A 16644-nucleotide genomic window follows, 5' to 3' on the forward strand; every position below is an offset into this window, starting at 1 on the left:
AGGGGAGGGTGACTACCATGTCTTATCCTCATTTTAGCCCTGGTACAAATGCTTAGTAGATAATCTCAGGATGAGTAAAGAAAGATAACTTCACACTCAGGAAGTAGAGGAATGACCAATACTCCTCTGCCTTTCTCCCAACACTCTTGTGTCTGCTTTGCCCGATCCTCACAGCCTGCTGAGACAGCAGGGTTTTTCAGACAAGACCCCCAGTTGCCAACCAGAATCAGTTTTCTTGTTGATCATTTCACAGGTGCCAAAAGGAAAGACATCCTCTTACCTTGCAACCTACAACTGGGCTGATCTGGTTGAGGGACGTTAGCCTACTTCGTCAAGTGCGATATGGTCTGCGTCGTCATGATCCCATTAAGCTTCGTCACTACATGGCAGTCATGCAGATGCCCGACTATTTCCCTATCCCCTCCCCAAATTCCCAAACCCCGACTGATTTTCCCCAGCAAACTATTTTAAATTCCATTAGGATCGCCTCCATAAATTCACAAATGAAGCTTTAGTAGCATCAGAAAAGCACTGATATTTTTGTCAATTAAATTTTAACAAATTCCGAAATGATTTGAAGACCAGCCTTAAGAGGATTAAACGTATAACAATAAAATATATTTTGAGCAACTATATCAGTAAAAAAATAACTTCAGAACTACTGGATTAGATAAAACCAATGAAGTGCCTCTGTATAACCAGATTGTGTTAAACATAACCCAAGCGGCAAGTTACAATCTTTGAGAAAGCCATTACGACTTGGCTCATCTCACTTAACACGATTAACTCCAGTTTTCGACCATGCCTTCGCCAATAACAAAATTTAATTCTTTTTATGGCTTAGTGGTGATTTATGGATAAAAATCCACATGCCACGCTTACGCAAATGTTTTTAAACTGGGTGACCTCAGAAACGTTAAAAATACAATAGTAAATGCAAGAGGTAAGGAAGGGAAGTGGAGGTGATGAGGGAAGCAGGGTTGGGAAAAGGCTGCTCAATGGATGTGAGGTTGTCACTAGATAGAAGTGAGAAATTCTGATGTTCTTTCGCGCAGTGGGTATACCACATATGGTACACATAGTACCCCGTATTTTTCTAACTAACTGTAAGTATGCAAGTATTTCACATTAGAGAAAGGCATCAAAAATTGCACTATTGCATTTAGTCCAAAATTGCCTGATAAGCTCTTGGAAGAAAAGCTCCCACCCCTGCAAACCCATTTTCATTTTTAAGTGTTCAACAAACGTCCAGGATATATGTAACAAAGAATTTTTTTTAATATACTGGCACTGGCTTTTCATTTGAATTTTTAAATAGATAATGATCCAAGTAGATAATTTAAGTAGACAGTTATAGATAATATAAAAAGGAATGTACCTCATGCAGAAAAATGAAAGCTGGGGTCTGGGCTAAATCAACCAGCCGCTCATCTTGAATGTTGGTGGTGGGCAGTATGGCATAGATGGGGTCTTCCTCCTGTTCCTTTTCGTCCGTCTCTTCCTCTTCTTTGTCTGTGTTGGTGGCACTCTCCTCCATTTTTCACAATCCTGAAATCAAATTAGTGCAGTTTTAGTGCTTTAGGAACATCCTAAAGGAAAGCTGAGAGTAGGCAAAACCCTTCTGGCACAAGCTATTCTTCAATGGAACTATAGTTAGTTCAAGTTGCAACTTAGCTGCAATTATTTTGGGAAGCTCTGAACCAATCAGATGGGCTAAGCTATGGGCAGGGAGAGGGTGAGGCTAGGCAGGAACAGCTGGAGAGCCAAAGCAGCTTGAGAACCAAGAAGGCAGATCCCACTGAGCCATGGTTGTATGAACTGTCAAAATGCTACTGTTCTTTGTTTATTTTGTACTGCTACATTACCGAACTGGTTTATCAGCTGTAACAGCTTTTCGGCCGTGTTCAGTTTTTTCCATATACAAAACGATGTCATTTGCATACAGGAATATTTCCATCTCTTTTTCAATCCTTACACCTTTTTTTTCCTGGTTTTTAATTTCTCTTGCTAATATTTCCAATACTATATTGAATAAGACTAGTAAAAGTGGCCGTACTTGTTCCAGATCTGAGGATAAATGTTCTCAGATTGCTGCCATTCAACATTATACTGACTGTGAGTTTGCCTTGTAGAGCCTTTTTTCATTTGGAAGTCTATTCCTTGTGTATCCTGACTTATTAAGAACTTTTACTAGGAAGGAATGTTTTGAATGTTCTCAAGTGCTTTCGCTGCATATTCTGAGATGATTTTGTTGCTTTTGCCCTTCCATTTGTTGATGCGATTTACGATGGTTATTGAATTGCAAATGCTGAACCACCCTTGCACCTCTGGAATAAATCTCACTAGACCTTGATATATTACCTTTCTCATGTAGCACCGGATTTAGCTTAATAATATTTTGTTGAGAATTTTTCTATCTATATTCATCAAGAGTTTGGTCTGTATCGCTCTAGTTTGTGTCATTTTTTAAAAATTTTGATACTGGAATGAATCTGGCCTCATAAAAATGAGTTTAGCAGCATTTTATCCTTTTCAATATTTTGGAATATTTTGAAAACTTAGTACCTCTTTAAATGTTTTTGCAGAATTCACTTGCAAAGCTGTCAGGTGTGGGGTTTTCATCTCATGGGAGATTTTTTTTACTTACAATTACTGCTTCAATCTCATTATTTGCTGCAGGTCTGCTAATGTTTTCTGTCATCTTGATTGAATCTTGGCACATACCCAAGATTTCATCCATTCCTTTGAGACTTTTTAACTTGTTAGCATATCTAGTTGTTCATTATTCTTTCTACTTCTGTGTTACTAGTTATGATGTCTCAGTTTTCACCTCTAATTTTTTCCAAAAAGCCATCTTTTTTTCTGTTTTAAACCCTGGCTTTAGTCAGATCCAGTTTCAACCATTTTGGGCATTTGGAGAGTGAACCAATGAATGTGAGATCTCTGTTTCCGTCTGTCTGTCTCTCTGCCTTTCAAATAAAATAAACTAAGAAGAAAAATGTAGGAAGCAAAAAACAGGCAAGGGAGTTCAAGGACTTGGGCTTGGGAGTCAAAGCTTGGACCGCACACTTCCACAGGATGCTGTTGGAACAGCAAGCCCCACCGGTAGATGTTCTGCAGAGCTAGATACTCTGCAGCTAGGTGAAAATAGCCTGAGCCAAGCCAGAGCCACGTCGTGCTAATGCGAGCCTAAAGGAGAAGTGATGTGCTTCTGAGGCTTCGTAGGAAGCAGAAGACATTCGGTACACTCTGACACACAAGTGCAGACATGTGAGGAAGCTAAAGGACAGTGGAAGTGAAAGAAAACTAAATACAAAACTTTAGTTCCACCGCAGAAGAGCATTTGCACTTCGCCCAGGAGTTAGGATTCAAAACCCAAATGATTCAATTTCATTCTTTCCAACGGCTGGATAGTCTTCGACAAAGCAGATATACCACAGTTTCTTTATCCATTCTTCTGACGGACATCTGGGTTGTTTCCATGTCTTTGCCTTCGTCGTAGAATGTGCTGCTACAAATATAGGATTTCAGGTCACTTTTTCACATGCAGCTCTCATTTCCTTTGGATTTATTCCTGAACGTAAGATAGCTGGCTCCTATGGTACATCCGTTCTCAGTCATCCCAGGACTCTCTATACTGACTTCCTAAGTGACTTTACCAGCCAACACCACCACCAACAGCAAAACAGGGTACCTTTCTCCCCACATCCATGCCAGCAAGTATGCTTAGAGTCGATGGACTTGCGACTGTTGTTGAATGCCTGTACTATTATTACAATGTAGGGAAAGACAGTTGGGGAGGAGAAGGGAGAGAAAATCCCTGACACAAAGGCACTGTATCATGAAAAATAATTTTTAAAAGATTCAAAGCCCAAATAGAAAGCTTCTCAAAGAGGAATGCAACAATTGCATGGCGGGGTATTCCTTATTGTGTAAGGCACGTAACCACTTCCTCTTCCTACAGCTCATCAGAAGTGATCTTGTTTGCTTCTTGAGCCCAGACTCTGAAGGGGACTTTTTTTTCTCTTGATGGTTACAAGTAGTGTATGTAAACAAACAAACAAACAAACTGGAAACCATGGTACCTTGTGCCCCAGAGGAGAACAGGGCCAGATACAGACAAGCAATTCATCTGGATAATGAAATGGCAAGGCTCCAAGAAGGTGCATCAGGAACCCACATGATCGTCTGCTGGCAGCTGAACATGTCCGCAAACGCATGGTGTAATGTGAGCAAACAAGATCTCCCTCTCAACTCGTCCCACACACAGAGTGGGTGCTCTTAGTCGTCCACCTCAGCTCTCCTAAAAGCCCTGGAAACAGACATGCCCGTCCCGACCCCCCACTCCCATCAGGCACTGCTCTGACAGCAACCCTGAGCCCAGCCCCTTGGATCAAGGGAGAAATCTAAGGGCTTTTGTATTTCCATTTGTTTACATTTCCTCAAATGTAGCCAAAACGCACCAGGGCAGGTGTTTGATACTGTAGTTAAAATGCTTCTCAGGACGCCCCCATCCTGTAACAGTGCGCACACATCCCAGTTTCTCCCTGCTTCCACTTCTAGCCTCCTGTTGGTGTGCATCCTGGGAGCAATAGTGAATGCCCAGGGACTTGGGTCCCTGCCACCCATGTGGATGACCTGGACGACTGAGTCCTTGGTCCAGTTCCAACTGACCATCTTGCACATTTGGAGAGTGACCCAATGAATGTGAGATCTCTCTATCTCTCTCTCTCTCTCCCAAATGAATAAAATAAACAGAAAAAAATTGACAAGAAAGCAAAAAAACCAGAGGCAGGCATCTGGCATCGCAAGCTAAGATGCCACTAGGAGGCCTCCCTTCCGTATCACGGTACCTGGGCTTGAGCCATGGCTCCACCTGATCCCAAACACCTGCTCATGCAGAACCTGGGAAGCAGAAGATGACGGCCCAGGTACCAAATTCCTGACCAGCTGGTAGGAGGGGCTATTTGGAAAGTAAACCAATGGATAAGAGATTTCTCTCTCTCTTTCTCTGCCTTCAAATAAGTAAATATTGGGAAAAAGAAGAAACATTGGGCCCAGCGCAACGGCCTAGAAGCTAAAATCCTCACCTTGAACATGCTGGGATCCCATATGGGCACCGGTTCTAATCCCAGCAGCTCTACTTCCCATCCAGTCCCCTGCTTGTGGCCTGGGAAAGCAATTGAGGACGGCCAAAAGCCAAGGGACCCTTCACCCACAGGCTGGCTCCTGGTTTTGGATGGGCACAGCACCGGCCGTTGCGGCCACTTGGAGAGTGAATCTTCGGACAGAAGATCTTCCTCTCTGTCTTTCCTCTTTGTATATCTGACTTTGTAATAAAAATAAATGAATATTTTAAAAAAAGGAAAAACACTGAGCTTTCACAATAGGTTGTACAAAACTGTGGTAGAGCGTTGTACAACAGGTGCCTCTCAATCCTGCGTGTGCATCTCTGTACTTATGTTTTCTTGGGGAAAATAACATTAACATTCCATTTGTGAGTCTCATCCCGAGAAGCTTACGGTCTCCCTTAGGACAGACCCTGACTACTGCGCAGTCAACCTGACACGGGGCCCACTTCAGACCCACTGAATGGACAATAAGGATAATACTATCAGAAACGACCAACTTGGCAGTCCTGAATGCGACAGACATAACCTGCACATGACCAATCTCGATCTTGTATTCTATGCACCAGTACATAACACTCATTCCTATGGCAAAGCACACTTGGACTTGAAGCATTTTTTTCAACATACGGACACACGTTGAAAAAAAAAAAGAGGAGGTACAAAGCTTTGTTATTCATAAACTGCACAGCTCAAACCACTTCTTTTTACTCCTCAAGAAAACAAAACAAACAAAAAGAGATAAAAACCCAAAGAAAAAAAAAAACATCCTCCTGAAAATAAACCTTGCAAACCATCCCCCAACAACACTCACTTGTGGGGCACAGAAAAAAAAAAAACCCTCCTGCAGTTAAGTAGGTGCAGATAAAATCTGCTGGATAATTGAAGCATTTTAGTGATGATGCGATCTGGACCACCTTTAATTAAAAACACAAGCATGGACACACAGTAGAGCTGCAAGCGCCTATCTCGCTTTCAATGCTCTCCTGCATCAGGCAGTGAGCTCTCCCATCAGATTCCGTGCATGGCTCACCCTCGGGACCCTGTTACCCATTAAGTGCCTCTCCCTGAGACGGCAGGGTGCTGACACAGCTCAGGCGCTCTGCCTCTTGGCTACCCCTTCCTCTGCCCTCCTTTCCTGCACTCCATGATGCCCCGGGAGCACAGACACAAGGCAAGTTCTTTCTCCTTTCTCAGAAGTTTCTCACAGGTTTTGCTTTTCTACTGGAAACCTACAGAGCCCAAACTGAGCTCTATGTTTCTGGGTAGATGCCACAGGTGCCATGGTGGAGAAGCATAGCTTTTGGAGATGGGCAGGAGTCTGTGCCCCACAAGGCCTCCTGGCTGCCTTTGATCCTGTGCACTAATAACAAGGCTTAATCAGACCTTGCTACACACACCTATGGAAGGTCAGGGAATATAAAGGCTGTGCCCAACACCATGCAACTACAAATGGCAATATTCACATCATGTTCCCTGGGCTCTTTCTGGTTTTTCCATAATACCATGCAAGAGTCTCTCTCTCTCTCTCTCTCTCTCTCTCTCTCTCTCTTTCTTTCTCTCTCACTCCTCTCTCATTCTCTGTTTTTCTGTTCCATTTCAGGAAAGTCCTTTTCTCTTGGTTTTTGGTAGAAGAAAGCAGGACCAGACAGATAGAACTGAATTTCCCACACTGCAACAGAGTGAGGCTGGGATTCCACATAGCAAAGAGCAGGCCAAGCTTGTGCAACTCGAGGACAATCTCAATCTTGTAATGAAACCCATCCATGAGGTTGTAACACAGAGCTGGGCAAAATAATGCGGTGTCAAACCTGCTGCTGCTGTAGTTACAAACCAAAGGAAAACCTCCACCACATATACAACAGTGTGGCGAGAAACACTGAGTCTGTTATCTTAGAATCATGCATACTCCTTCTGCAAGCCTGGTCAGGTTTCAGGAATTCCAAGACTGCCTGAAAGACCCTATCAGCTTCATGGTTTCCAGTTGATGCAGTACCAGCGAGCCGAGGGGAAGGGTTCCAAACCCTAGTGGGAGGTTTGGCGCACACAAGTCATCTAAAGCTCTGAGCCTTCCAGAAGGCCCCTAACACAGAGAATCCACATGTCTGAGAGCCAACTAGGATGGTCATACTGCAGGCTACTTGCTTGCGCTGAAAGGCACCTGTTTCCGACATTCCCCTCTCCCCTTTGTTTGGGCTTCAAACAACCAAACAAACAAAAAACCAGAAAGTACACTGTAACAACGACCAGTCTTCCCTGTCTTGTCCAATGAAGCCGCTGCCTCGCACACTTGCTTTTTCATTTCCGCCTTTAGTCTTCCCCATACCCTGCTTAGCAGAACTGTGAACTCTCAGATGAGTCTGTTTTCTTAGCAAAGGTTCTTCTTCGCAAAATACAGTCTCTCCCTGCTTCCCATCTGCAGCGCCTGGGTCCCACCCGTCCTCCTCCTCCTGGTATTTTATTAGAGCCTGGAATGAGTGGTTCTGACCTAGTCTACCAGGGTGACAAAATGGAGCAAAGAAAATGACTGCAAGGGCATCAGGCTAGGTTCAAAATTCATGTCTCCCCTTCAAGATATGTTCAGCCTCAAAGGGGCTGTTTTTTTTTTTTAACTGCTAGACAATTAGAAAGTTGTTGGAAGACAAGCATTTGACATCCAGGTTAGGCTACTGCTGGGGATAACCCCGTCCCTGGATAAAATGCCTGAATTTCAGACTCAGCTCTGCTCCCAAATCTGGCTTCCTGTTAATGTTATGCAGTAGGTGGTGACTGCGGCTCAAGTGGTTGGGTCCCTGCCATATATGTGGGAGACAGGGATGGAGTTTCATATTCCTGATTTCAGCCTGGCCCAGCTCCAGCTATTGTGGGCATGTGGGCAATGAACCAACGGATGAAAGATTTCTCTCTGCGCACAATTCAAATAAAATGATTGTTTCAAAAAAGAGTTGTAAAGACTAAACGGGATCATGCAAGGGAAGTGTCAGCCACAGCCCTTGGTAACTGGCCTCCTCCCACCACTGCCTTGCTCTTTCGGTTTCATATATAATGCGCCAGGAATTCTTCTGGCAGGAAAAAATAAACAGCTATCAGCCTGGAGCTACACCAAGGATCTCAGTAATGTGCGATCTGGAAAAGACAAGCATATTTTTTTTCCAGCATGTGTTCTCCGTGGAGCACTCCTGTAGGCTTTGGTACAAGAGTCTTGAGAGATCTTACGTCCAAGTCCAAATGTAGATGACGAAGCACTGTGTCCATAGCACTTCAGGTACTGGAGAGGGACAAAGGGAGCAGCCCAACTAAAGAAACTTACTTCAGGAAGCCAGCCTATGAAAGTGCTATTCGTACCCTCATGTTTATGGTAGCTCAATTCACAACAGCTAAGAGACGACTCGACCCAGATGGCTATCAACCAATGACTGCACAAGGAAAATGTCGTTTATTTATCTGATGGAATACAACTCAGCCATAAAAAGAAGGAAGCTCTATCTTTTTTTTTTTTTTAAGAAGTACTTATTTGAAAGACGCGTTACAGAGAGGGAGAAGGAGAGAGGCAGAGAGAGGGACAGAGATCTTCCCTCTGCTGTTTCATCTTCCAAATGGCCAGGTTAAAGCCAGGAACATCACCTAGATTCCCCACGTAGGTAAAGGGGCCCACGTACTCGGAGCATCTTCTACTGCTTTCCATGATCACGGAGTTGGATGGGCAGTGCAACACCTGGGACTTCAACCAAGTCCCTTACAGGATGCTAGTGTTAGAGGCAGTGGCCTGTCTTTTACAACAAAATGAATGCGGCTGGAGATCAGCATGCTCCATGAAATAAACCAGACCCAAAGGACATGTTTCCTCTGATTTGTGGGAGTTAATATAGAGAATACAAAAGAAGAACAACATCCACTTTTGATGTATATGAATGTAATTGACATCTTGAGATCTGATTATTGCTTATGACATGACCCTCATCTATATTCCTGGGCAACAGCGGCCTTTCCACTTTTGATTTGTGAAGCTCTTTATCTAGTGATACAGTAAAGCACTATTGCAAAAATTAAAGGAGAGAGGGAAAAAGATCATCATAGTCTAAGAACTGTAGCTATGAACTACACGAAGCCTCTTTTCTAGGCACAAGCCAGGAAGCCAGATTCTATCTGGGTCTTCCATGTGGGTGGCAGGGACTGCAGTACTTGAGCCATCATCTGCTACCTCCCGGGGTGCACATTAGCCAGACGGGGAGTCGCTGGAACTCAACCAGGCATTCCAGCATGGGATGCCAGCATCTCAAGCAGGGACTTAACTACTGCACTGAAGGCCTGTCCGTGCAATTCCGTCCGTTTTGGCTGCACCTGGCTTGCCACTCTGTTGTTAGCGATGTACCGACTGATAATTACTGTCTTCCTGGGCAATTCACCCTTTGGTCATTCTGTAATTCCCTTCTTTAGCCCTGATAACTTTCCTTGTGTTGGAGCCTGCAATGTTCAAAATTAATATAATGACTCCTGCTATCTTCCGACTAGGGTTAGCATGGTATTTTTTTTTCTTCATCCACCTGAATTTAATTCATGCAATTTTTTTTTAACATTTAAGGCAGATTTCTTATAGGCAAGCCACAGTTGGATATTGAAATTTTTGATCCACTGATGGCATTTTAGTTGCGCCACTTGGACCACTGCCGTTCAAAATGATCATTGATAAAGTTGGACTGACATCCACATCCTTTGTCCTTTGATTCTGTTTCGTATTTCTCACTTTTGGGGTCTTCACTGAGCATGTGGTCTCATTTCGTTTTTCTCTCCTTTCTTAGCAGATCACAGCTATGCCTTTTTTTTCAACTTCTTCCTCAATTTCAAACCATCCAACTCTACCTTCAGCTCACACTGGTATGACCTCGCATTAAAATACATTTTAAAAGCTACATTTCTTCCCTCCTAGCCATTGTGTCATTGCTATTGCTTATTTCTCTTATACGTAAGCAAACACAGGCATTTATAAGCATACATAATAGTTTATTTTTCAGTCTGTTCATCTTTTCATTTGCTAGGCTGGAGTTGTAATTTCCAAGTTTCTCTACGTGCAGAACTCAGAAATCAAAGACTTTTTATTTATCGTGCAAAACCTCCAACGCAACACTGAATAAAATTAATGAGAGTGAGTCGTTCTGTGTCTGAATGTGAAAGCATTACAGTTAACGTCTACACTGTTGGACAGGACAGGTCGATTTTGCATGGATTCTTATGTTACAGGGAGGAAGTTTCCTTCTCTACCAAGTTTGTGGAGATTTCTGTTTGTTTGCAGTCAGCAGTGGGTATTCGATTTTGGCAAATGCTGTTTAAAACTCTTGCTATGATCTCATTTTCCCTTTCCTTTTATGGCTTGCGAGTAGTGAATTAGGTTGAGTGATTTCTGATCACGGAATCAACCTTGCATCCCAGGGATAAACCTCATCTGGTTTCGATGCATCCTCCTTTCAGTGTACTGCTGATTTCAATGTGCTCTTTGTGTCCAAGTTTATGGGGGAGTGGGGATAACTGTTTTTTTTTTAGTCTTCTCTCCTGGCAACATGCAGATTCGCTTTATCAAACTATCGCTGGTCTCATAGAATGAGTTTGGGAGAGTTCTCTCTTTTTGTCACTTTTGTTTTCAGGAAAAAAATAAAACAAAGAAAGTTCTATTTTGCTTTCCCAATTCTTTACATTCTGCATGAGAGCTTAACTAATCGGTGTTTGAAAGTAATTCAAAAGTCAAGTTACCGCTCTGCGAGGGTCACTTAGTCTATAAATATCGTGGGCCACCCAGTGGACACGGAAACTGCTCGACACTAGAGGTAGAATGATAAACAAGACCATTCACCATATTTATAGGGGACACTCTCCAGACTTTTAGAATAAAATCAAACAGCATTTGTTGGACACGATCTATGCGCCAGACATAAACAAGACCGTGTTCCCTGTCCTGCTCATTGCATATCTCTGGAATCTAGTCCATTCATAAACATCCAAATCTGCTGGACTTCATAAAAAATGGGCTGAACGAACCCCTTTTAACATATTTTCTGGTTTGTTTTATGATTTAGTTCCATAGGCTCTGGGGTTGCCTGTGCCCCTGCCCAAGGTCCCTCCCTCACCACGTTGATTTCCCTTCTGGTTCTACAATAGTTCTCTCCTTTTGTCATTTTCAAAAGAGTTTATATAGAATTAGCTTTTTATTTTTCTCTTACAGTCTACTGCAGAAATCACCTGTGAAGCCATCTGCTTACACAGATGGAGTTTTCCTTTTATGGATTTTTTAAATTCATTTTAAAAAAATTACATAGAGTACAAAATCATTTTCTTTGTTTATCGTTCTGCGCATTCTATCTAAAGCTCACACTCGTGTCACCATGACTACTATGAAGATGTACAGCAGGACACCAGAGGACACCCGACAGGAGACACAAGCCCAGTAGGATCCCTCTTCCCCGGGGACTCCTGAACCTGGCATCCATCTAGTAAGACGGGCCCTGGGTCCCGGCAACCTGAGCTGGGCCCAGTTCTCAGGGTCTGCCTACTAGTTGAGTGCCGGGTTCGGAGACCTCAGGGAAGGGAGATCGGCGATGCTTGGGATGGACTTGCCTGCAAGAACATGTCCTTTCTGTTTTGGTGGCAGCCTGATGAGGCTCAGAGCAAACATTCTGTTGTGTCTCCAGTAGTTGCACTACCGGAGCAGACAGTCTCCTGTGGGGCTTTTTCAGTCTGTGCTTTGCTTTCCACGTTACAGGCAACAACCAGGACTTGCTCTTCAATCGTGGTGTTTTCTGCTGGGGTTCATTTCTCAAAACATTCGCCTACGGCTTTGGAGGGGCAGTCCATGTTTTTGCAAGGATGGGGCTGACCTTGTTCCTTGCACAGATTCAAGCCTAAGATTTGGGAATCGCCTTCTCCAGCTCTCTTGCCGTCAGGATCTCTCCCCAGCTTTCACAGGCTCCCCGCGCAACAGCCGTAACTCTAAGATCGAACTCTCTTACAGTCGTGTGTTACGCTGTTATACAATTACACAGAGTTGGGGGCGTCCCAGTTCTTCTATGAGAACCCAGAACTCTCTTCTGTGCTTAGGCCATCTCGCACCTTGCTGGTGACAATGCAAAATTATATTCGGTGTTGGCCTTGGGGCAGGGGCCAGGGATTCCCCTGCATCCTCTGTGTCATAGACACCCTTCTTACTTAGAACATTTCTCAATTCTGCCCACTTCTGGGTGAAAAGCAGAAGATGCAGGAGGAAAAAGGAAATTCAAAGCCACCAGCGGTGTCTTACTTCGTGAAATGTGTGTTGATTTCACTATATCCTTTATATCACTGTTTCACATTCATTCTTTCGTTCTACAAGAACCACTGTGCACAAAAACAAGAGAAATAAAAACTTGACATTTGCACGCCTGTGACGACCTTAATCGGCAGAGCTCTGATCGAAGTCAACGTGAAATCGTTCTAGAGGGTCAGTGTTGCAGCCAAATGTTTTCTAGAAGGTTTTCACAGAAGGGAGCGACCACTGAAGGTAAGTTTTGAACAACAACAACAACATACAAGATTTGAAAGCAAAATCAACTGCTGTGGGGGGACCTTTGCTTCTGCAATGAGACACAAACAGCAACTCTCAAATAGAACCTAGGAGAAGAATCCTAAATAAGCCTGTTTGCGATCATGTAAGGAAGGGAGAGAATGACAGCAGCCACAACAAATAAACGGAGTAGTTTAAGATCAGATAAAGCAGATTTATAAGAGAGCAAAGTAAATCTTTAAAAAAAGTCAACAATCACGCATCTTGGAAGGCAGCAGCCACGGCTCAAGTAGTTGGGTTACTGTTCTCCTCACAGGCGACCTGGATTGAATTCCTGGAGCCCAGCTGCAGCCTAGCCCAAGCCTGGCATGCTTGTTGTCTGTATTTGGCCACTCAGCCTGTGGTTAGGAGATCTCTGTCCATTTGTCTTTTTCTGCCCCTCAAATAAGTACTTTATTTCTTATTTATTTTTAAAAAGATGCATTTATTTGCATCTCAGGCCACAAGCAGGGAGCTGGATGGGAAGCAGGGCTACCGGGATTAGAACCAGCATCGATATAGGATTCCGATGCATACAAGGTGAGAACTTTAGCCACTAGGCTACTTTGCCAGACCCCAAATACGTACTTTTTTTTAAAAAAAAAATGCAGATATTAAACACTCGCTGAACAAAGACAGTACAGAACCGGTGAGTTAGAACACAGACTTGAGGAAACCATCAGAATATGTAAATCACACAAATGCAGTTGAGACATGGATGACAGAATGAGAAATGTCCATCTGTATCCAAATAGGCTAGAACTAGACTAGAGACAATGGGCGAGTGAGTGGCGGGTGGTCCTGCAGATTTACAGACTGAAGACTTCAGATCAAGACACCACGCAGCCCGGAGGAGGGTACTTAACGCCAGACCAAATGCTTAGAAACACTGCCCTCCACTTTACCCTGATTCCAAAATCAGGAAAGGGCAATAAAAGCAAGCGTTAGCCTAACATCCCTTATGAAGGTAAAATGAGAAATCTTCACAAAATATTAGAAAACTGACTATAGCAGTTAGCAGAAAGACTAATACAAAGGAATAGGACATCACGGCTGCGTATATATACTTTAAATGTCATAGTACGATATAAGAAAATAAAAGCCAATTAACATCTAAAAATCAACTACTGCGGTATACCATGCTAACACAGTAAAGAAGAAAGTTTCGATGACCATCTCAATAGACCAAAAAAAAAAAAAAAAAAAAAAAAAAGCATTTGGCAAGATGCAGCATTTATTCATGGTAAGAAGTCTAAGGAAATTAGAATTAATCTCATAAAACGCATGTATGAGAAATCAATAGGTAACTTTCAAGATGCTGTTAAAACGCCAACTGTGTCCACCCTCCGACAACATGGTGAGTAAGATGAAGACTTATACGTTTACCACCCCACTTAGTCGTGGCAGTTCTCACTAATGTAATGAGACTAGAAAAGAAACACAAATCATTCAGACCAGGAAGACAGAAGTAAAACTCCCCCTCCCTCTCTGCAGTTTAACATACAGATTTCAAAAGGGACAACCCACGCCTTGTTAGTTACTAGCTTAGGTTACTGCCTTGGCCAAGACTTAGCAGGAACAGAAGTTAACAGGTGCATTTCTCTTGAATTTATCAAGCTAACAGATTCTACAGCAGGTGAAACGCGGACTCCTTTGTTTAGGCATTTGCTTTGGAAAACTCCCTCCTGCCCTCTGCTGGCCACAAACACCCATCGCTCACTAAAATATTATTTGACCTTTTTGCTTAGGCGCTAAGAAAACCTCCACCAGTTGGTAATTTGGAACAACATATGCTAGGAAATAAAACCTTTTCCCCTTATTATAATACCTTCATATCATGTTCTTATTATCTTATCATTCTAATATGAAAACATCCCCTTGAGGCAAATGCTAGAAACCGCCAGGCCCGAGCCTCCCACGCCTTCAGTTCGAAGTTTCATTTTCTAGATCATTTTCTTACTGAAATCAACTCACTGCATCCAGGGAATGGTGCGCTCAGCCCTCTAGGAGCCCTGACTCAAAAGGCTGTCGAGGCCATCCACCTCTCTTACGTAGAACGCTTTGGTGTCAGGGTTTCTCTCCGAAAACCCCCAGGCCCTAAGCCAGAAGGAACTACGATCTGATTCGGCTCCTGCCCGCTGGGCTCCTGGGCCGTTACCAAAATTCCCAAAAGAATGAGCTCCCCGACCAATCACAGGAAGCTCCTGAGCACTGTGGACCAACCGCGGACCTAGACATGAGCTGAACACGCACCTGTCACCCCCCAATTTCAGTCCGTAAGAACTCTTACCCCCAACCCCTCTGCAAGGCTGTAAGATACCCCCAGGCTCCGTTCTCTGTGCCTTCCAATCAACACTCATCTTCTCTCTCCCCAACATCAGTGACTGGCCTGGCGCTTGTCAGAGAGGCAGATGTAAGCTTGGGCGTCTGCAACGTGTTCACCATCAATAACGCAAACCTGATTATCCCTCATCTTGCTGCTTAATAACTCAACAACAACAAAACAAATAATCCGCTTAAGGAATTGTCCAAGGACATAAACAGGCACCATTGGAAAATATAAAACACAAGTAAATAAAAGCCACATGAAAAAAAAGGCACAGGGTCATGAACTATGAGGCAAACGTAAATAAACACCACGATTAGGTTTCACCTCACTCCAGTCAGAATGGCTATCGTCCAAAAAAAAAAAAAGCAGAAAACTGGGAATGCTGGTGAGGTTATGGGAGGAAAAGTATTCTAATCAACAGTTGATGGGAATGTAAATGAATGCAGATTCTTCAGAGCTCTGACAGCAGATGCACGTTTGACCCAGCCAACCTGTGCCTGGGAACTCACCAGAATGAAATGAAGTCAGCAAACGAGAAAGTTCTGTGTACCCCCCTGTGTTTATTGTAGAACAATGCCCTAAGATTTGCAGCCAACCCAGATGTCCATCCAGGGATAGATGGAAAAAGAAAATATGGTACCATAGAAACCTCTGAATGCTACACATCCACAAAATGAATGCAACTAAAAACCGCCACTTATTAAACAAAATACGCCAGTCTAGAAACTATAAATATCTTACTTTTTTTTTCCTGCTACACAGCAGCTGATAAAGAATATCAAAAAAAAAAATACAAAAGAATGAGGCGATCACTTTGGGATGTGACGGCCATTTTCAGCCCATGCTCGTACTGCAGTGCCACTGTGGCTTTCCCACTTCTTACTCGTTGAATATTATGCAGGTGGGTAGGTTAACCCTGTTAATATAGAGATTAAAACCATGTGTGTGATAACTGGTGAAGCGCGGGTAAGGAAACAGGCTGTTGGGAGGCAGGTGGGCTGTGAAGGAAGTGTGATCATTATTTAAACTGTATCTATAGACATTGCAAAAATCTATCCTCTGTGTATGAATAAAAATAAAACAGCACAATAATCTTGATACCCTCCCCCCATTGTACTCCACTGTAGCTCCCTGCAATTGCAGCCTGTGCTCTTGCCTAGAGTCTTTAACACCCACAGCCGTCAGTTTCAGCACCTGTATCTTATGAGACATCGCTGTTGGCAGGTGTTTTGGCAAAAGGGTGTAGAGACTAATTTGTAGCATAAGGTGGGGCCCCGAAAGCGACGGGCAAGGCAGAAAAAGGGGAAATTAATTTTTGCCGTTGGTTTAATGCCCATATCATGATAAAATATATATATAAGCATTTTTAAAACACAGAATGTTTGATACAATGATACGCAGAGGAGCCATGAATGCCTCCAGCCCACACCTGTTGATTCCTTTTCTGTTTCATATTTAAGCCCCCAAACCGAGTTAGATTACTTAGAATCAGCGCATTCCCTCAAAGACAAACACGGCATTTTTACAATTGCAGTTTTGAGAACCGCACGCCACGTTTCCCATCCGTTCTCTCATTTGATCCTCACCAAAAAAAAATCCCTGGGGACAAGACATCAAGA

General features: G+C 43.3%; 1 protein-coding gene across 1 annotated transcript in view; it reads right to left on the reverse strand.

The window, feature by feature from the left end:
- CCDC146 (coiled-coil domain containing 146) overlaps window positions 1–16644 on the reverse strand; it is an 83663-nt gene that overhangs the window by 66525 nt on the left and 494 nt on the right. Inside the window, exon 2 of the mRNA XM_040971212.1 lies at window positions 1379–1548. Within this exon, the coding sequence (XP_040827146.1) occupies window positions 1379–1537 (159 nt within the window). The 5' untranslated portion in view covers window positions 1538–1548. The remainder of the gene's footprint in view (window positions 1–1378; window positions 1549–16644) is intronic.

This window comes from Ochotona curzoniae, unplaced genomic scaffold (genome assembly GCF_017591425.1).
Source record: "Ochotona curzoniae isolate NIBS_2020 unplaced genomic scaffold, NIBS_Ocur_1.0 contig_21, whole genome shotgun sequence".
Lineage (NCBI taxonomy): Eukaryota > Metazoa > Chordata > Mammalia > Lagomorpha > Ochotonidae > Ochotona > Ochotona curzoniae.